The sequence below is a fragment of the Scatophagus argus genome, chromosome 7 (assembly GCF_020382885.2).
Source record: "Scatophagus argus isolate fScaArg1 chromosome 7, fScaArg1.pri, whole genome shotgun sequence".
Taxonomy (NCBI): domain Eukaryota; kingdom Metazoa; phylum Chordata; class Actinopteri; family Scatophagidae; genus Scatophagus; species Scatophagus argus.
In genome coordinates this window covers 18,906,502-18,928,985 of record NC_058499.1, presented here as the reverse complement: position 1 = coordinate 18,928,985, position 22,484 = coordinate 18,906,502, and the positions used below count along the sequence as shown (strand labels likewise).

At 40.5% G+C, this 22,484-nt stretch overlaps 1 protein-coding gene across 1 annotated transcript in view; it reads right to left on the bottom strand.

Annotated features, from left to right (window-relative positions):
• tmtc2b (transmembrane O-mannosyltransferase targeting cadherins 2b) overlaps positions 1 to 18,999 on the bottom strand; it is a 90,210-nt gene extending 71,211 nt beyond the window's left edge. The window contains exon 1 of the mRNA XM_046394034.1: positions 18,530 to 18,999. Coding sequence (XP_046249990.1) covers positions 18,530 to 18,612 — 83 coding nt within the window. The 5' untranslated portion in view covers positions 18,613 to 18,999. The remainder of the gene's footprint in view (positions 1 to 18,529) is intronic.
• Positions 19,000 to 22,484: the final 3,485 nt, after the last annotated feature.

The following is a 22,484-nucleotide window of genomic DNA, read 5'->3' as shown; positions in this document are numbered from 1 at the left end:
CTGTCCTTAGTTTGTATTATTCATGTTATACCAACAAATTATTTAGGTCTTGCCCCAAGCAAAAGCCAAATAATGGACACCATTTTTCCTCTCACATCAAGTATAGTACACTGCAATCAAGCGTTCATCCAAAAATGTGAGCTCATCTATTTCCAATAGAGCAGAATTGAGATTATAAATCTTTGCAACCACTATCTGTGTGATGTCTCAATGTTTTTGTAGGTTGGCTTTTCCACTTCTGCAATCCATATTGCATTTTATGTTCTTGATATCACTTACACTTATGGGCAGTTAAAAAGAATTATTCTCTGCCTGCAACATGAAAAAACACATGGTCACTCATATGGCCAGTCAAATGGAATGGCCTGTGTTAGAGATGTGGGTTTTTTTCTAGTAACATCACAATTGTAGTGTGGCAAAATGCTTGGCTTATAGCTAAGACCCGACTGAGAACAAAGAGCTGCAGCACCATTTCCACACCCTCATCATGTCGTATTGATCTTCTTGTGGGTCGTGCTCCACGTTTTTTTTTTTCCCCCTTGTCCCTCCCTCCACTCAACTACGCCTCAGGACTGTACATGTCATCTCATTTCACTGAGCCAGCAGGGGGGGCTTTAAAAAATCAATTACCAGCCTCTTGCTGGTTAGCTCTATTGGAAGCCACCACTGGCCCACCACATCTGTCAGTCAATATTGCTCTCGGTGTAACTTGTTCAAGGCCAGGAAGCTTCACCGATGCAAACTAACAGCCAAGCAAAATGTTTTTTACAGTGCTGAGAACATTTGTTCTTATTTTTAACAAATTCACTGAACAGACCTAAACTCATCCCACTCAAGTACTTTCTTTGTAGCCAGAGCCAGATGCAGCCTATTTCTCTGTGCCACAGAACACCTTTGTTGTCCAAAAACTGAAAAACACATCAGAGAGCCACACTGATGTATATTATCCTGCTGCTGTTTACACTCTAGCATATTAATCTTCAACTTAAGTAGTCTTCACCAAGTGCACTATTTACTCCTTTTGTAATGTGCACAGCTATTAAGGAAATAAATGAGTCTTTTCAAAATAAAATGATTTATTTGTGACCTGTATTTTTAAGATTTCCATCTGTAGCAATAAATAAATGGCTTATGGCTCAATGCCACAGACAGGGCAGAGAAGTAAGAATGTTAGAAGAGTTAGCTCATACGCATGTCTGTGTTTCATTTTACTTTATTTACAACAAAAGCAGGGTAAAAAAGCAACACGAAAATTACTCTGCGCTAGTCAGCGTCAGTTATACTTGCAGTTCCTCATAATCAGAGAGCATTCAGGGAAAATTAACAGGTATTTCCTGTTCAGTCTGAGCTGGGCAAAATCATTTCACAGTTATCTGACAGCAGATGATTTATCTGTACCAAAACACTTCATGTTAACATTGTCGAACACTGAGGTGGTGTTCTGTCCTACTCATAAATCTCACAATTATTTGACTGGGCCTGCAGAAGCTGGTCCCAAATAAACAGTCTTAAATTCTGCTCACGTGAACACAGTCCCAGCAGTAGTAAACACATCACCAACTGAGCTAATAACCATTACAAAGTTGCTTAAAATAAGGTAAGCAAGTAGGTGCTGTCAAAGTGAAAGGGTAAATAGTATTAACATCTGCCGTTTGGTTGAATGATGCCAAAGATACTCCAAGGTATTTGTACATATAGTGTCCAATTCAGTCTCGTCTGTTCTTGTACTGAGACTAAGATGTTTTTTATTGTTGGTCTGCTTCATTCACCCAAATAACAAATGCAGCGAACACCATAAGGCATCAGGTGTGATTTCATATTTTTCTGCTTTCATTCAAAACACTGTGAAAATGCAAAATGTTTTTGACCTCCCAGCTAATAAGGACACTGAAAAAGAATTTTGTTTGTATTACATAAAAAAGAGGAAAATGAGGGAAGCAGCTCAACACATCAAATGTTTATGAAGTCTTGTCATGATACAATCTGAGGTGAGTTTTCTAGTAAAATTAATGTTAGCTACTGCACAAAGTTGGCAGGAAAACAGACTCAGATCAACCAAAGGTTGCACCACACAGAGCTACACTTGCACAACAGCAGTTTTACTGCATGAGATGGTGAAGGTTCTCAGCAGCCCCACATTTTACATGAGGCTCTTGTAATGCTGCGCCTAGTGTTTTGATGGAGAGTGTTTACTTACTGTGCCGAGACTGACAACTCTGGATTCATTATGATAAACAATGTAACATGATGTATGTGTTTAGAAAACAGCTGGCCCTTATTTAGTTATGCTTGCTCTTTGTCATCAACAGGGCATCATCCACACTACACTATCTAGATAGATACTTTACTGATCCCGAGGGAAATTCATATCATATAATTCATGTATATTCATATCAAATTCATATCTGCAGATATATGGATATATGAAAATTTTCAACTGTCAACTGCACCATCAGGTTTATGGATATGCAAATGACCTTGGCTTCAGGTTTTAGAGGCATCAGAGAGTGTAATTGTGTTGAGGTGAAAACACCGAACATGTACTCAGAGGAGAACTGGGCTTTACCTCTGTATCTAGAGCTGGGGTGAGTACAAAACCTTGAGTCTTTGATCACTTTTTAAATTAAGATCTAGATGCGTGACCATTTTGAGACACTTTGGTCTCAATCATTTTTGTCATGAATTCAATTATTCAATCATTATTCAATCATTTCAATCATGAATTTTCTGATCAAGATTGAATGTATCTTGCCTTCAAGTCTCTACTTCTACTATCTTTTAAGATCTCAGTTTACAGCAAGGGTTAGGGTTAGATTAGTGCTAGTATATCTAGCAGCCCATGGCAAAAATGGGTTGCCAGTATTGACCAGGCCACTTGTGAGAAAATGGTGTTAGATAAAGATGTTTATGAAGTTAGGTGAAGCACAGGAGTTTAGTTGAATGACATTAGAGGATGTGTGTGAACTCCAAACTTCAACTCCAACTGTGTAGTTTGCGGAAAGTTTGAGAGGAAGATGAGGAAGATTAAACTAGCAAAAAATAAGTTAATAAATGGAACAGAGGGCAAAGGGGCAAATAAAAACTGACTCCATCAAACAGATTCCTGACCCACTTTCTCAACAAGGCAAATGAAAAAAAAAAAAAAACAACAACAAAAAAAACCATTAACTTCCTGGTCTAGTCATGAGTCATCTAGCAATCATTATTACTTTTCCTTGTCCAGTTTCAGAGAAAAAAAAAACTGCAACACATTCTTGCATGCAGAAATCCCCTGCAAGAAGGGTTTGGGTCTAAATGAAGAGAAGTTTAACAGCATTTCGACTGGGGACTCAAAGGTTTAAACTCTTAATCTGGTTTAGACCGTGGGCGTCTGCAGCAGCCTCCTCACCCTTGGGAGTCCACTGACAGCTACACAGAAAGCCTCCTAAGTCAGACAAATCTGCAAATAATTAAAGCTTTTGAGACAATCCTCTGTTTTATTAATTAATGTATCAATGTTGAGGCTACAACTGTTCGTGTGAGGAGAACATGCAACATCTTCCATCTGTTACACAGTTTAAAAAGAAGAGGTATTTTTATTAGGTAACTATATTATTATTAAATCCACTGGTTTCAGATGAAGGAACCGCATAAGAATCTGCTTTTTGATTATTGTGAACAACACAGGAACTGTGATGCACATATAAAACCAGCAACAAATGGACCTGTGGCCCTCTTCAGCTCTGCTCAGGTTTCTACTTTCCACAGTATTCACTCACTGGCATGCATGCAGTCTCAGGCAAAGGATCCCCCCTTCTCACAATGATTAAAGATATTGAAATAAAAATGAACCAGTTAGGTTATAAAATGGAAATGCAATACTGTCAAAAAAAAGACTACTGATGACTTCCAAAACTAAAAATAGGAATATTTCATATGAGCTATTTTCTCCATCAATCAGACAACAGACATGCGAGACAGCAGGCTTCTTAAAGAAAACCAGAGGTCTTCTTCATAAATGGCATGAGATCATTCATAATGATGATTATGTGATTATGGCACAGCTCTGAATGAGTCCTATCCAACAATATACTCACTCAGACAGTGTACTGTAAAGCTATTAGGCCCTGGCAACATGAAGTATAACTTTCAAGACAAAAACCCCATGTACTATTGTACTGAGGAAGTACTTTACAGCACATTATTTCAAATTTCAACGTAAAATATTCCTAATTCCATTTAAAATATTATTGTTTAGTAACAGGAGACCTTGCCTTGTGTTAAGCAGGTTGTGGAGACCAAGCGTGGCTTAATCACAGCTCTCAGATGGGAAATTGTGATTGCAAAGGCTGAAAGCCAAGTTAGCAATTTAGTGTGAAACACAAACTACCCATGAAAACAACAGCCAATTACACTAAAAAAAAAACAAATGTGTAATCATAGCCAAACTGAAAATTAGGGATAATTTTGTGTGTTAAATAAATAAATACAAAAAAGGTTATTTAACTAGCCATGGAAGCAACTGTAAAGTGCCTTTAAATAAGTTGCGCGGTACTGGCACAAAGAAAAAAGGATAATTTTACTGAGTATTGCATCATGGCACAGAGCTTTCTCCCAGATGGATCTAACCACTATTCTGCTGCACATTTTTTGTATTTTGTCTTTATTTTTCTGTATGTTGCATGAAAAGTTGAGTCCCATAAACACACAAAAAAACAGCTTTAATTCCTAAAGCCTTTTGCAAAAAAACCCCCAAAAAAACAAAAAAACAATCTATGCCTTTCTGTCAGCAGTCCAAAGAGGAAACAGTAATTTTATTCTTCCACAGAAGTCTGATTTTGTCATTTCCAAAGACTCCCAATTCACTGATGTCACATTGTTACCATATATAAAAGCTCACTGTGCAGGAAAACATCACAGCATGTGTCCTGCCAGCTCATTTGTTCTGAGTGACAGCCTGTATCCATCATTCATCCATATGATTTACAGCCAAATGACCCCAACGGTAGACTGTGACATACATCATCACTTCTGCTACATAAATCTGAACTTTATTTGTTGGCCACATGCAACAGCTCACATACAAAACAATGAGAGGTTTTACTTCCTTATGCTAGTACATCTTGAACTAAAACCATTTGTTGTTTGATGTTAACCACTCCTATACAGATAATGTATTATATATGTATATATATATATTTATAGTACAATGCTGTGATGCTGCAGGAAATATAAGTCATTAATTTTCTATTATGGATTTACACTTCATTAAATGAATGAATGGGCTCTGCAGCAGCCGCAGGAAGAAATAAATGAAATCCTTATTAACCTAATAAGGGCCAGCCATCTGTGTGCTCAATGAAACTATGGTGGATTATTTCTTGCCTAAAAATCAATAATGTCTCAATGAGCCGTTGATGAGAATGAGAGCTCCAGGACATGCAGCCTAGGAGGTGATATAATCATAGACACCAATCAAGCTCTATTGTCACCAAACAGCAGCGCCATGCCTCCAAGGAGGGAACGGACCCACATACCCAAGGCCTGCCTGCTTTACTTCAGCTGTCATGTGGAAGAGTCATCAGCTTCATCAATCAAGTGGAGTGATGGGAGCTCTGCAGTAGCAAATGTTTCAAAGTAGTACTAAATGAGAGGATGAGACAGCGAGAGCACTATGCAAGTCACTTAATCGAGCATTCGGTACTGATAATGTATATTTCTTTAAACGAGAGAAGGAAATCTACCAGCAGAGACAGATAATTTCTTCTTCTTTCTACTTCCCAGACAAAAATTGACCCGCATCAAGAAGTATCTTGATATTAGCATCATTCTTCTCTGCATAATTTGTCTTCTTCCAGTGCTTGTTTGTAGAAAATAAAACATTATGCCTGGCTATGAGGCTAAACAGTTTTTGCCAAAAATAAATTTTAAAAAAAGCAACGGTTTGAGCTTTCTGAGTGACACTTTCCACATCTGTCTGGAGGTGAGGGTCTTCAACAGGGACCACAGTCGCACAAATGAAAACAAACCTTGCCAGCCAGCACCGCTGTGCATGGATTTCCCTCAAAATGCCTCCTAATTATAACAGTCGATGTGTCTACCATGTGGTGGCAACAAATGTCTACTGTACAGACTGGACACGTTTGTATGAGCCACTTGGGGGATCCCGCGTGGTTTTGGGCCCTCTTAACATCTCATCAGGTAAATGCTGTAAGACTCTAAGCAGCTGGAGTTCACAGTCAGGACAACACATGCTCACCACAGATTGAAAAATTTTAGCCTCGAGGCCTTCACAGTCACACTTAAACAATCAAGGATCAGACCTTCCATTTAATGCCATAACGCTCCATCAGTCCTCTCTTTCTTGCCAGCTCTTCTCTTTTTGTTTTTGCATGCCCTCAATTTCTCTCAGGTGAAAAATTTATTTTTCTTGAGAGCGTATTTAAGACATCTCATTATTCTGTCAGAGCAGCTGACAGTGCTTCTCTCCAGATCCTCTAACCTCAGGGGCTGGTAAAGGAAAAATAGTTGTGCACACTTTCTCCCAACCCAAACTTCCTCGTCCGATCAAAAATAAACGTGGGCCAATCGTGTGCATCCACCTCCTACCGATGAGGAAGACCTCACTTAGCAGAATAGCCAGAGGGGAAAGTCACACATGCGAAAGGTCAAAGACGAGGAGAAACACCGTAGCCACAGACACTGAGGGTCAGTGCTCAGCCAAAATAAACCACTGAAATCAACTCTGTAAACCATCACGATTCCATCAATCTGTCACCCTTGTGATTTTATTCATGCTGACAGAGAGAGAGGAAGAGAGAAAGAGAGTGAATGAAAGGGTTGGCGCTGTCTGTGAAATACAATACAACGCAAGCTGTTCTCCATCTGGAGAGATGTCAGACTCGTCTGCCTCACCAAGCCATGACAAGCTACATTAGAACTTGTCAATTTACACCATATTTGATTGGATATGGTAACTCTACATACTTATGTGCAAACACAAAATATACATGGCCAAAAACCTTACTTAACATAATTAATAGTAAAATCACTAATGTAAACAACTATGAATATTTTGTAGCTCTAGTCAGCAAGGAAAGGCAAAACAGTAGCAGGAAGGCAGTACCATCAGCATGAACTTTACCTACATATATATCTGGTTTCATTCTTTCATAACCCACACAACCATTTAGTGAATAGCCCCCTAAGGCTGAGATTACAGCCCTGGACTGGATTCAACTCTTGCCCTCTTTCAGTGCAGTGATTTGATGACAAGGCTTGGCAAGGGTCAGATCCAAGTGTGGTGTTTTGGTTTTTTTTTTTTCTTTTTTCTTTTTTTTTTGAAAAAAAACTTACTTAAATGAAACTATACGAGAACCTGGGCCAGACTGGTCGTCTGGTTGTAAATAACCTGTGGTGTCCCAGAGGGTGGCACACTGCAGGCTGTTGTGCTTTGCACGCATTTTGCAGAGTACTAAAACCACGCACTGGGTTCCCAGAGCTCAACGGTATCAATTAGAGGTAGCTTGTGAAAAGATGTGCTTCCTCTGTTGCTGTGGTCTGGTCAGAGGTAGGAAGTGAGGGAAGAGGGAGGGAGCAGGCAACTCCAACAGCAGGGATTGTTCGGGTCCACAAGAATTCAGTCCTCAATTTGCCCTGTCAGCTTGTGCACAAGTCCACAAATAAAGAAAAGTATATTATAATACCTGACTAGTTGCTCACTATTTCATTCTCTTGATTGAAATGGGCAGTGTGGTTCCCTCTTTACGGATAGCTCAACTCAGTGACTTGAGAGAACACACAGCATCAGAAAAAAAGGCCACAAAGAGAACATGCTTAATTGTGTCCCAGTGTTACAAGCCAGCGGGGAGCGACAGGTTACCCACAGTGGCTAAACTGGCCAGACCACAGGCCCTTCTGCACTGAACTTAACTCACTTACCACACTTAGAAAACACCAGATACTGTAATTATATTTGAAAGCCACTTTAACCACAATAATAACACAGAGACCTTCCAACACTTGTGGAATGAACCTGAATCTGACTTGAAAGGGAAAAGGGCCCAACTGATAATAATGTCAAGCAAAATAAAGAGATTTTTTTTTTTAAATTGATTAAAAATGTGTGTAAATGTGTGTTTAGGGTTAGGGAACAATCATGGCTTTGCTTAAAAAAGTCCATCCAACCATCCAATTCAACTTTCTAATGTCTCTTAACTTCCTCCTTTGCTACTTCGGCTGCTGCTATAGGTTATTTTAGGTCACTTGCTGAAATGACTGCATCTGTCAATCTTCTTGGCATGATAATCTCAATCCTTCTCTGTAATAAGCTCCTCAGGGGAGAATATTAGTGCTGTTGTTGCACTCACTGCACACGAGCCAGTACTATAAACAGCTAAATGAAAATAAAAAAAGAATCAGACACTTTCTAAAACACAAAGCTGATACACAGGATGGTACTGTGACAGAGTGCAGAGTACAACTCACTTCAGGACAGGAATGCAGCAAGTCAGGCTAGGCTTAAAAGCTTCACAACCCTTTAATTCATTTTCAAAAACAACAATATTACCAGGAAGGACATGTGGGTTCTATCAAAGAAGTTCACCCATTCTTGATTTCTCCTTTTCATGCCTAAAATATGCCCTAAAATTAAACCAGACTATAATTGCTCCAATTATAAATGACTAAAATATGGCAACCATTCTGTCAGCTTTGGCAATCAAAAGCTTATGGCTGGTTCCCAGTCTGGCAATCAGCTCTCAACTTGTCAGGCAGCGAGTGTATTGACTGACACATCATCTTTCCAGCTAAACAACCATAAGCCAACAACATGCCAACAAGTTGAACTGGCATATTCATAACACAAAGAAGCTTCTGTTAGCTCACTAGCTGTGAATCCTCTGCCCTCCTTCCTCCGTCTCGCCTCTTGAAAACACTAACCAGAGCACGTACGACCGTAGTGAGTTCACTCAATTGGTTCTGACAAGTTTGGTCCGCAAAGCTGCAGCTCTGTTCAAACACTGAACACTGAGGTCTTGCTTCTTTGTCCTTCATAAACAACAGGCCAACACAACCACGGCTTAATTCCCCTCTGTTTGTGGACAAATGGCCTCCTTCATTGGGCCCAGGGAGAACAGAGGGACCACACAGCACCTTCTTCTTAGAATGGACAAAGGCATTGCCCCCGAATCGGCCAACTTGTGTCATAACCTTATCGAAACGAGCCAGTGCTCCTTGTCAGAGAATAAGGCCACTGAGACAGAGGCCCAATGAAGAGGGGGTAGCCTTTTCCTCTCCTCTTACTGAAAAGGGCAAACTATAGCATCAGTGTTGGGTATGGGGGACAGGGGAGTTTTTGTGTCTAATGGCTTGGGGTTCTCTGCTTACACGTTGTGCCCCCTCTCATCCACAGTTCTGTTAATCCCATTAATATGAACAGAGCCAAGAGCCTGAGAGTGGCCACAGCTTAAGAGCCATCAGGCAGCATTAGACCACAAAATCCAAACCCTTGTCTTGACCCATTAACAACTTAGCCTGGGCATAGTCAAATCATTTGAGACTCATGTTTAATGATGACAGCATAACCTACAGCCAGCCTCCACAGACCACTGCACACGTTCATATCTGTTTTCAGGAATTCACAGAGTGGACACACCAGATGCATCACGACTAATCTCCTTTTGTCCGTCAAACACATCTGATCCATCCTTTTGACTGCGTGTATTCCTTGGCAGCTTTAATGGCTTTCTCACATTATTGTGTAGCTATGCTTAATATCTGCCCTGCAATACTGACCATGTGAAGGATTTGCTTATTGGATGATTCAGTCCAGTATTACACATTATTCCCATTTAAGGCGATTAATATTGTTGTGTGTGTGTGTGCAGTATATAGTCTGTGTGTGCCCTAACCACATGATGTATTAGGAGAGGTAATCTGTTGGCTTTTAATTAAATAGTCAGCGAAGGAGCACTGAGAATACCAAAAGAGGTTTGAGGTTAACACCTTGTGCAGCACAGCACAGGCAATCTCTAATGTCACCACCAGGCAACAACCTGACATCTACATATGGCCCACTTCTCATCCCACTGCATAGCAGTCGGGTGATTTAAAAGCATCAGAGCCTGATTATGGCAGCTTTGAAGCAGGGTCTGCTCTGGCAAAGGCTTTCAAGAAACAATGGGCATGGTGACTGCTCATGAGCAGCTTTCAATCCCATAGTGAGACCAGTGACCTTCTGCTGCAGTGTATCACAAATGACAATCAGCTGAAGCGAGCAATCACCAGTTATTCAGTTCCCTTCCACACATAGTTTCAGCCAATGGCAGATAGCAGTTTGCTCAAGTAATCAAAGGAAGGTACTTTTAGCTCGACGCCGTGATCAGCTCCACATAGAGCCATCACAGGTATTTAAGACTTGTGTGTGTATCAAGTTTCTTTTGAGTCTAGACATCATCTGGATGTGGAGGTTATGGGTGTCTGGTGTCGCCAAAGGAGCATGTTCTGTGCATAAAATGTCATTCAGGATTACTGTGATTACATGAAACACTTGACCACAGCTTAGTGGGGCTACCATGCTTAGCGTTTCAACCTTCTGTTTTTGCACACTGATCAGATTTGGGGACAGTAAAAGATCACAAGATTTTTGAATTGTTGTTGGCTGATTATTATAAACTAACTGATTTGGTTAAGGATAATTTGATAAAGATCTCTTATTTTTATTATTCATTTATATTTCATTCATTTATTATATTAGTTGTTGGAATTTACAAGTGTAAAACTTGAATCAACACAGTTGCTGAGGCTGTATTTAATAACAGTGGTGCTTTAAAAAAATACGTCTCCATGCTAACATGCTCATAATAATCATGTTAACAGATAAGTACAAATGGGGCCAACCGGAACATAATTAGATTTGCAGATATCTGACCATAAACTTAACAGGAATTTTGACCTGCAGATGGCACTGAAAAAAATCATGGGATAACAAAAGTAATTGAGATTTGTCCTCTGGGGATCATGAATGCCTGCAAATTTTAGTGGGAGCCCATGTGATAGTTAGGGTTAGTGTAGGAGACATTACAGACCACCAAAGAGGTGGACTGATGGGCCTGGATTTCCACCCATACCACTAGCATGGCTAATAAACTTGTTAGTGTAATAGCTTCACTGTGTGTGACAGTATGCTTTAGTCTCTCTTCATTTTTATGTTTCATTTAAACATATCTTTGGCATTTCTGTACTGCAATTCTTTATAAGCTGACATATTTGTCTAACTGAATTATATGAAGTGCAAAAAAAACAAAAACAATTGCCATTTCCTCTTTATAACCTTTCAGTTGCCAGAGCAGTGACAAAGCTACTGAAAGGAAAAAGTTCGCCTAAGCCTGGCGGGGTCACACCCACCAACAGACAGATCACACAGTGGAAGCTGCCTCTCCACTCTGGGCCACACAGCAGTCTGAGGAGCTAATTTAACTGTTTTGACAGTCACTGAGAAACCTGGTGACCCAGAATGGAAAGGTAGAGAAAAGGAAGTCCACAGTTAGGAACAGGAATGCACTGTTCTGCTGCAGTGTGTGCATTTCCACACATTTTACATATGAGGAAGCGCACCAATAAAACACTTTCTCAGATTTAATTGCTGTTGCACATTTTCCAAATACGCAGGTATTTCGGATTTTTCCTTCCTTGTCCCACCAAAGGGAGTGCAGTACAAAGGCCAACATTTCTTAAATGAACTTTAGGAGGTGAAATTCAATAACGAGGATACAGTATAATGAAGTCTTACTCTGGGCCTGATGACAGTGAGGGAGAAAAAGGAGCATCATATCTAGTCAGCTGTTTCCTATTGACCTAAATATGAACTCACTGTGTCCAAGACTCCAATGCTTCAAGTAATTCTGTAGGGTTTTGTGGTTAAGAGAACCAACTCGCAAACATATCAGAACCCCTCATTAATGGTATTTTTAGAGACAAATGAATTTCTGCCAGGATAGCTTATCTTGCAATTGTGGCAAGGGTGAAAATAACAATTTTAGATAGTTGGCTATCTGTTGGAAAATGAGAGGTTAGGAAAATGAAGATCTAGTCTCTCTGTGGTTGGACACTAATCTGATCTTTCTAGGCTGGTGTAGCTCAAGTAAAGATGGTCACAGTGGCACTATATTCTGATCACAGATTCATCTACTTCTGTCCAGTAGCTACATGGCAGGAGATTAGGCTGGTTACTGTTGCAATACTTTGGCAAAGATAGAAAGAAATTGGAAGGAAAATTGCTAAGAAATTTTTACATCCAAGTTTGTTGACTCATAACAGCTACTGAGCCTGGAATCTGACCAGTCTCAGGTTGGCACACAGTGATTGTGAATGATCTGTAAACGTTGCACAGAAATCCCAAACACTTTCCTCCCCTCATCTGAGGAAATCTATCAGAGAAAGTGCGGGGCCAACAGATTGGGCAGGGCGCCTTCCTTATATCCCCTTCCTCTCCTGCCAACAGATTGTAGTCCCTGGTGGTTTGAGGTAGGGAATGCAGGAACATCAATGTTTCCTCTTCTAGACAACTGATACACCATGCATTGAAAATAGCTACTATCAAACTCATCATCCATCCATCCATTTTCTATACCGCTTATCCGTCAGGGTCGCGGGGGAGCTGGAGCCTATCCCAGCTGACTACGGGCGAGAGGCGGGGTTCACCCTGGACTGGTCGCCAGTCAATCGCAGGGCCAACACACAAAGACAAACAACCACACACTCTCACACTCACATCTAGGGGCAATTTAGAGTAGCCAATTAACCTAATGTGCATGTTTTTGGTATTGTGGGAGGAAGCCGGAGTACCTGGAGAAAACCCACGCAGGCACAGGGAGAACATGCAAACTCCACACAGAAGGGCCCAGACCGGGATTCGAACCTGGAACCCTCTTGCTATGAGGCGACAATGTTAACCACTGCACCACCGTGCCGCCCTCAAACTCATCATCAGTAAAAAAAAAAAAAACAAGCTGATATCATTGGCCACTAAAGCGCAACAGAAATAAGGACGTACAGCTTCTGACATTTTAATTTGCCATGGCTAACTTGTTAGCTAACAGTTGCTTGTTTACACATTTAGAATTACCATTCATTTTAAGTCATATCTTTAGGTCACCTGACAAATATAAGACCAGTATTTACTCTCCTTTTAACCCTGTCTTGCTCTCCACCAACGCTTGAAGGAAAAATGTGTCTTACACTGGGCAAACGATCCAAAAGTACCTTTGAGCTTAGGGGACAATGCTCTGTGGGTTCTTCACTACGAGCTGTCATAGCCATTTCATCCACTGTTACATACAAAGACACTGACTAAAGCCACTTTAAAACATAGTATCACTGTATGTGTTTTTGTCATGAGGCCATCTTTAGTGACTCGGTTATGCACTCTCTGTCATTGGAAGCTTTGATGTCTCCGTCCTGGCAACTACAAACAAATGCAACATCCTCCATTTGAATGCACTTCAAACCTTCCCCTTCAAACTGCAGAGGGGAGAAAAACCCTAAACTGCTTACCAAATGGGACCATCTGGAGGCAGTCGTTGGGTGATGGGAGCTGGAGGCCTAAAAGGCTTTGGGGGGTTGTTGAAAGGAAGGCAGACAGAGAAAAAGAGAGAGAAACAGCGGAGCAGCTAGAACTACTAAACCATGTCGTGAGTCCCTCCATGCAGGCAGGACGGTAATTACAGGGCGCAGACAGAGAAAGCCTTACTGGGGAAAAAAGTGGAGATACTCAAACTGCTGGGTTGCCGCCCTCAACATAACCGCATACCCCATCCTATAGTATAGGCCATGAGAGTAGGGTTCCAGATCAGTGCACTGACAAACAGTGCCAAGGAAGAGGCAGCCATTGGCACAGACCAGAGTTTCCGATGCCAGTCCACGTGTCCCGAAAGATTTCAAAAGAGGAAAGGAAATTTGGGTCATTATCTTTGATTAAAAATAATTCAAAGAGGCCGCTGATACCATGCTTCCCCATCCCAAAGCGTGGGTATTTCATGACCTGGGCATGACACTCAATCAGCTATCTTTATTCTTTCACACAATTTACATTAGGCTTGTGCTCACAGAAAGCCAAGCAAATTTTCATTTGTGTTTATTTGTGACTGTCTGACATGTTCTGTCACTTCATCTTAGAACCATGTTCAGCAGTGTTGTGCATGTGTATTTTTTTATTCTTTTTTTTACCTGCACCCACCTGACCCGTAACAAAAACTAATATGTGCCGCCCAAAACCAGACCCGACCCGCAAACCGTTATACTGGCACCACAGCTAGAGCTGAGTACTTAGACAATGACAGACAAGCACTGCAGCACTTTCCAAGATGCTGATGGAGCGCAATGCTTTCTCTTTACTCACTGTCCTCGGCCTCCAGTAGACTGAAGATGCAGGCTAAATAAACAGGCGAACTGTTCCAAACAGTGTCTCTCCTCCAGAGCTTCCCATGTGTTGAACAGAGGCTGTGTCTCTCTGTTCCACTCAGTCCTCCCCACACTATCAACTTGTGCCACATCAACAATTCACTTCATGTTTAGTGTGAACGCAAAGGAATTATTTTCACCAAATATTATGGCCGCAGAGTTTTAAATATGTTGAACTTAAACAGATTTTCTGGAAAAAAAAAAAAAAGAAAAAAAAGTTATTACCAGATAACAAAAACCTTGACACAGACAGTCTGGTATGACAACACAGGCTGGTCTCCACCCCACAGAGAGACACCACACAGAGCATTCAGGTAACAAAGGCTCTATGAAGACTGTGCAAAGACTAAAACATGGAATTAAGCAAAAATTAAAGAAATAAAAAAATACACCAAACACCAAAAATAAATTAACACCAAACTGTTTCGTTAATTTTTTTTTTTTTCCTAACCTACTTGGTATAATCATTAAATATCACAAGACCCCCACAGCGCTGTGTGGACTCTTTGCCATCATTAACTCAGAGCTCACACCGGACTTCATCAGCGTTCGGGTCTGCCCCCAGAACCAACTTCCCTAATAAAGCTTTCAGAGCATGAAACAGAGCAGCGACTCGCCTTTACCAACTGTCTGAGCGTTATAAATCATTGTCTACGCTCAGGGAGGCTGCGTCCTTCAGTGTGACCTGCAACCTTCACACATCCTCACACAGTCAAACCTTACAACATCACACCAGAGCAGAGAAATAAGATGGGTGCAGTTCATCACATCCGTCAAGCTTTTGACAGGGAACAGTAATCCACAAAACAGGTGTGTGTGTGTGTGTGTGTGTGTGTGGGAAAGCTGAAATATGCCTTGAAAAGACCTCAGTCATTTCAACTGGTGACTGGAGAAAGTGGCTGCCTTTTGGATTCACTACTAGTATTTTCACAGTGGTTCAACCTGTGGCTCAAAAGCTTTTTTAGTTTATAAACTTAATGACATAAGTCGGCATCTGAAATCAATACATTAACGTATTAAGACGTTCACCAGGTTTAGCTGTTCTCTGTGGAAAAGTATTCATAAAGTCACTCTACCAATTGATTGTGCGGTCAGATTTAGAGCTGTAGTTGACTAATGTTTGTAAACTTGTCGCAGTAGGAACAGTGATTACATAACTTTCAAAACGAGCCCCAATTTCATCATGCGTCATAGGTGCACTCTGGTGCTTAAACAAATAGCACAACATCTCTAGTAAACCACACATTTCTAGTGTGCAGCCAGTCACAGAATATTGCACCAGTATTTCTCCACTGACATCTATCCAGGCTCTCCCACTCCTTCACTCAGCCCTAACTGTAGATTATAGCAGCAGAGATATGAACTACATGACGTATGATTCCCATTTTCCAGCGCAGGTGTCAAAGCTGTGTATGTGTTAATGATGAGTGTGTCCAGTGGGGAAGAGGAAAAGCTCCCTGGGGCGACTTGGCACCGCGGAGCAGGCCACTCTTCCAGGCTGTCGTTTTTATCGAGGGAGAGGCCATGACCGACTGCAGGGTCAAAAAAAAAAACTGCCTTCCGTGGGATTTTTTTTTTTTTACAGCCTGGAGAACAAGATTTGTTTTCGCACATGTAAACTGTTTTTTTCTTTTAAGTGCGACCTCTTCATGTTTTCGGTTACTGTGTATGGAATGTAGAAAGTTTGCTCAACCAGTGTGTAACCAGTGGACTCACATTTGATAAGAGTTAACACACAGCAACCTTTTTTTTTATTTCCTCTGACACTCCCTTCACCATGGGAAGAATATGTAGAAAGGAAGAAGCCAACCGTTATGTATTCCACTGCCATACAAGACTACCAGCCAATCGATTGCAGATCCTCTGATGTCTTTTACGCCAGCTCTGTAACCCTTAGTCATTTTACACGCACCCAAAGCACACACCACAATCCTGCATCCTGACTTTTTACACTGAAGTCAATGCATTGGTTTCGCAGCCAGGTCCCGAGGGGTGGCACAGTCTCTCTTCTCACAGAGAGTAATCAGTGTTGAACTGTGACAAACTATTTAATTCTTCTGCATCTATTTATCATTAGCGTTTAATGGAAGACAGAGAGTTTCTTATTTCTTTTTAAATGCACACCAAGTAAGACCAGATCAACTACATTCTGTGATACTGTTGTCCCTTGAGTTGCTGCAAAACATTATGCGAATGATCCATAAATTTGTGTCAGACTCGCAGTTGAAATAAATCCTTCCTACAAGCTGCAGGGTATTGGGTGATGGTAAGCTTCCAGTCTGATTTATTGTCATCCATGATTTCAGTATTTTCCACGATGACAGCTTCTTTAACATCACCAAGTCACGTCAGCTTTTTTCCTACACAGGCACAGAATTATCAAGTTAGATCAGTCTGCACATCCAAGCCGCTTTGACTTAGCAAAATTATATATCTCTGACACAACCTCTCTGCCTCCGTCTCCCTCCCTCCTCGCCATCAGAGCCCAGGGGGACAGGAGATGGCTGCTAATTACAAGCCTGAACCAAACACAGGGTGTTAAAAACAGACAGCTTGTGACGAAAAACATGTGAGAGACAAACCCTGGTATATTGAAGAACTCTGTCCTTCATTGTTTTTTGTAAGAAGCCTGCAATAACTTGAACCAAAACTCACACGGCAATAAAAAACAATAAGTTAACATCTCTTTACAGAAAAATCAGGGTTTGGTTTTCTGTCTTGCATTAAAAACTTTGAGGCTCTTCAGCTGGCACACAGCAGCTGACTCTGCAGCAGCAGTAGCCTCTCTCCTCCCCACAGCACGGCCACTCCCTGACAGGTTTATGGACACAGAACACCATCGTCCTTGCACAGCAGCTGCCAGAATCACATGACTATAATAGCAAGTGCAAAGGCATAGCGTCTCGACTGCAAGAGAATTAACAAACTCTTATCAAAAAGGCCCGAGGGAACGTGTTACGCAGGAAGTGTTCTATACAGAGAGCAATAAGTGAAGTTGTAAAGGAAATTAAGCTCCAGATGATATGGAGGCTGTTACTTTTTCAGTGTTGTCACCACACTGTGTCCTCTGTGTGTGTTTTAAAAAAAATGCACAACACCTGTTACACAATCACAAACTGCAGGCACAAAGCACATACAGATTGACTATGAACTGCACAATAAAAATTCTGTTACGAGCAGGTGTATCCACACCCAGTGTTATGGTTAATTATTAATCAACTCGTATTAGCTCTGAGATGACAGTGATAAATAGCATAATGCTGGCAGGAGAACATCATGTTTGACCTAAATCAAAGCCTGGATGGTGCATGAATGAGCCTGAGGCACTGACAACCACTCAGCCATCAAATATCAAAAGGCCAGCTACGAGTAATGCATCACCCTGCTGAACCCATGCACTGCCCTCGCTTCTTCATACAGATAGTTTCAAGTGGAGGGTGACAACTTACTGCTCATACCGAAGGAGATAATAGCAAAACACTTTGCTCAAAGTTTCAGTAGGGTACGCATTTGAAACAGTTTGGCAGCGGGACATGTGCTGTGGAGTAAGAAGACATACTTCTCCTCCAGAGATCAATTATTTCCTCAGCACAACTCAAAGACTGAGAGCAAGTCCAGACTCAGGAGACTGCAACACTTGGCAGTGACGCATCCAAGCACACTGCCTGTTTACTGCTCACTCCACTGTCCATCCCATGAAAATGATCCTGCTGAGATACTACTGCTGCTGCATGGACCTGACAGGAATACCCGAAAATACTGATCATGATCCCAGAAAGGAGTGACTTCCGAGTTACTGTAGTACAGATGGGTAACCTGCGCTCATTCTATAGCTCCTCAGCTACCACACTCTATTGATAAACTGACACTTGGCCCCTTGTTGAAATGAAAAAGCTCAGCGGATATGAGTTAAAAGACAGTGTTGCTGCAATGAACTACTGTTCAGAGTTATGGCAACATAATGAATGAAAGCCTATCATCGTTCCTTTGCTTTAGTAAAGAGTTGATAAGGATTAGGTGGGGAGATACAGTGAAAACAGTGACGTTAGTACCATGGGGCTGGATGTCATTCATTCATTCATCCAAGTACCTGTCATCGTAGCAGAAATCGGCGCCCAGAGTGTTGACATACAGGACCAGAGCCACGGCGCCGCACAGCAATTCTGCAAACATTTCTGTCTCGCACACACGAGGAGGAAAATAATAAAAAATAAAAACAAAATAAATAAAACAGGAAAAATAATGATGATGCAAAGCGAGGCAGAGAAAAGCAGCGAATCCCGATCTCTGTTCCCTCTCAGTCCCCGTCTTTGTCAGGATGTCTCTGCGAAAACAAGTCCATTCTCCCCTCCATCATCCTCGCTGAAGTGCACAAAGTGGATAATCCATCCGTCGCTTTCTTTCTAACCCATGTTGGGTCTGAGCTGGAGAGCGGTTTTGTCCTGCTGGGAGTTGGACAGGAAATAAAAGACGAGCAGTGTTTAGTGGATGTGTGACAGCATACCGCACGCCCTCCCGACACAGTGTATCAGCGCTCCGGTGCTCAGCGGCCGCTGCTGGATAAACGTCTTGATCCAGACCGCTGTCTAGTTAGCAGCAGTAATATCTACTACTTCCGGTTAGATTTTTAAAATAAAGCTTGCTGGGTAAATATTACATTTTATAGGTGACGCTAGTGCCAAAGTTCATGTGGAAAATAAAGAGATGAAAAAGTTTTTTTTTTTTTTACCTAATAAATAATTCTGCTAATTATGAGTGGTCATTTTAAATCAGTTAATCTTCAAAAGTCCATAAACCCAGAAGTCGTTGTGAGTAGCTATTCTGCTGAAAAAAAAAAAGTACAAAACAAAATAAAAATATTTTCATTATAGTCATATCACAGTACGATCTATATCACAGCTTATGTCTATAATAATGTTACTTGTAATGGAAATTTCGTACATATGTGTTTTAATACTGAGAAAAATATGCTACACTTCCGCTTTTACTCTTGGTGACTTAGAAAATTGACGCACTAGCTATCTAAACGCATGTGGTGTGGGAGATGTCAAGCGCATGCGCACTGCCCCTCCAACAGAAACGAGGATAAATCATACTACATCATGCTGAGGCCAGTTGGTAAGGTTCACTTAATACCAGTAACAGTAGTCCATAACGTGGAGGTGGTCCTCAGAGTAACGCTCAAGGACATCTAAGAGTTACTCAGGTGTGTGTTATGGATTCTCTGACAATAATCATTATTATTTGATTTGATTTATTTGATTCACTGTTACTTAATTCCTGGGTTACCACTGTAATGAGGAGGTGTCTCCTCACCTATCAATTTCAGCATAGGATACAATATAGGATCGGCTAATATGTATTCTTTGGATATATAATTGACTCCCGAGGCTCCCAAGTACAACAGCAATGTAAAATTATCAAGTGTGATGTGAATGATTTTAGTGAAATGTTATTGTAATACTTCTTAGTTCCATATATATATTTAAAAAAAAAATGACCACAGCTGCAAAACCAACCAACAGCTTTTAAAAGGCCATTGAGTGAAGGTGCTTTGACTTCTTTATTGAAATAAAAAGAAAAATTCAAAGTTGTTTCTTTAAAGCTACTTAACTGTCTGCTTTTAAAAGAAATAATAACTCAGTGGTCTCTACTCTGTCAGTCCTCTGACTAAGTCCTGTCAGAGTAGAGACGGCGTCACGTTCATCACACTGGCTTGTCAGTGTCATTCCCGTAATTGCTTTCTATTTATTTAGGTTTGAGCAGGCTTGAGGATGAGTTTAGAGTGTAGTTGGCCCCCACAGTGACCAGTAGAGGGCTCACAGCACATTATGTCCATGGGACTAGTAATTATTTCACTTTCTGTTATACAGCTAATTTTGCTTAAACCAAAATAAAATTGTCTCAGTCGATGATGAATATCTCTCATTGTTCTAAAATGAGCCATTTAAAACACTGATAGAATAAACTAACAAAAGCAAATGTTCTTTTCCATGATGAGTATAAAGTCTGGTAGTTATTATAGTTTAGATTGGATCTTGTGTCATCAATTTCAGAATGAACACCATGTTTTAATTTCCAAAAACAATATGTAGCATTTTTAAATCTTTAAAGTCTTCAGCTGGTCATGACTGGTCATGACTGTTAAAATGTTCTTGGACTCCTTTCCATGAGGGATATTGCACAATAGAAAGACAAAAGAGACCAGCAGCTAAGAAATGAAGGGGGGAAAAAAGAATTGTTATAGTGCTTCAGTGACAAAGCAAGTGGTCTGGCCCACTGTATATTGATTCATGGCTGTTTCAGTAGACAGAGCCCATCTGTCGGAGCAGACTTCAATGCAGCCTTTCACAGGGCAGCAGCAGGACACCACAACTTCACCACATTTCAAGAATTAATTAGACTGATCAGAGCAACCGGCACAAGGTTTTTGCTTCTAGTCTACAACTCACTGAGGACTGATTAAACATCCAAATATCAATGATTCAACCATCAGGTTCAAGGCATGCACACACACACACACACACACACACACACACACACACGCTACAATGTCTCACTGTATTGTACTGCAAGAACCCGAAACCAAAACGTTTGTTGTGATCAAAGCAAAGTGATAATGATGTGATTACCAGTGGAACAAATAATCAAATGCTCTTTGTGTCTGTTCATAGCATGTACCGTTTCTTAGATCAAGACATTGTAATTATCAGATGGCAGTTGTGGAAACAAACAAAGTACATTTATTCTACTGCATTTAAGCTTTAGGCATTTTTACATGAGTGTTCTCATTTGCTGGTGTGTGTAATAAATATACTAAATCTGGGAACTTTAGTACTTTTTGCTTCACCAAATCCAGCCGCAGTTACTGTTTTACTAAAGCTAAAACTATTCTAAAATGACTATTGAAGTTGATTGATAGAAAATTTAATGATTAATCCATCATTTAAATAATTTTTCCAGAAAAAAAACAAATATTCCCTGATTACAGTCTATCATTTGTAAGAATGTTTTTTTTATTTGTTTATTGTTTTGTTTATGACTCAATACATGCATGCACAGGGTCTTCAGTACTTCAAGTTGAAATGTACTCAGTAAGGTTAAAGTGCTGGATGTGTAAAAATAGCCACTGGGACTGCTATATTAATATTATATCATTAAATTGTTCTTTCTGATGCATTGCTGCTGTTTTGGGGTTTTTGTTGGTTTATTTGTTTTTTGCATTTTTGTGTGAAAGCTATAATTAATTGTACATACATACATATATACATAATTGTAAATACAATAACAATTGTGCATTTATATGCCCAAATAGGGGATTCATTTTTTTCACAGTCTGCTAAATGATTGATTGGCTAGTCCTTCCACCTGCTTTAAAGGCACAAACCTCAGACCTGTGGAAGTCAAATATTAAGTGGTATTAAGAGGCAATCACCAAGTACTTCAAATTTGTATTTCACAACAGTACTTGAGAAAAATATATATAAAGTAATGACTATAAGCCAAATAAATATCAAAATATGATAATAATATAATATCCCTTACTGCTGCAAAATGAAAGCTTTTGATTTTGATACTGTACATTATGCTGATAATATAGTTTTTATATAGTTTTGCTCATTTTAAATGCTGGATTTTTATCTGTAATAGAGAATCCATAAGCAGCAATAGAGAGCAGAAATAAGAATCTGAACACTTCAAACCACTGGATCTGTGTAAGAACTTAGCATCAAGCAACAATTCAATGTAGATTGACTTGGGTGACTGAGGGAAACATTTTACATTATTTAGCATTTCTATATAAATGCAGTTGGATATTCTGTAAACTAAAACAAAATTTACAATTAAAAGCCTCTGTATTGGAAATTCAGTGTGGGGGAATCTCGGTAAATGTACACAATGATGATGAGCTCTTAGCTTCACACATGTAACGTGTCCACCAAATTGAAAGCATGTGCATGTAAGTGTGGGTACAGGAGAGAAGAGAGGAGGGGGGCTCTTGGCTGAGGCGTGTGACAGAGGAAGACCTCCCTGAGTGTCTCTGG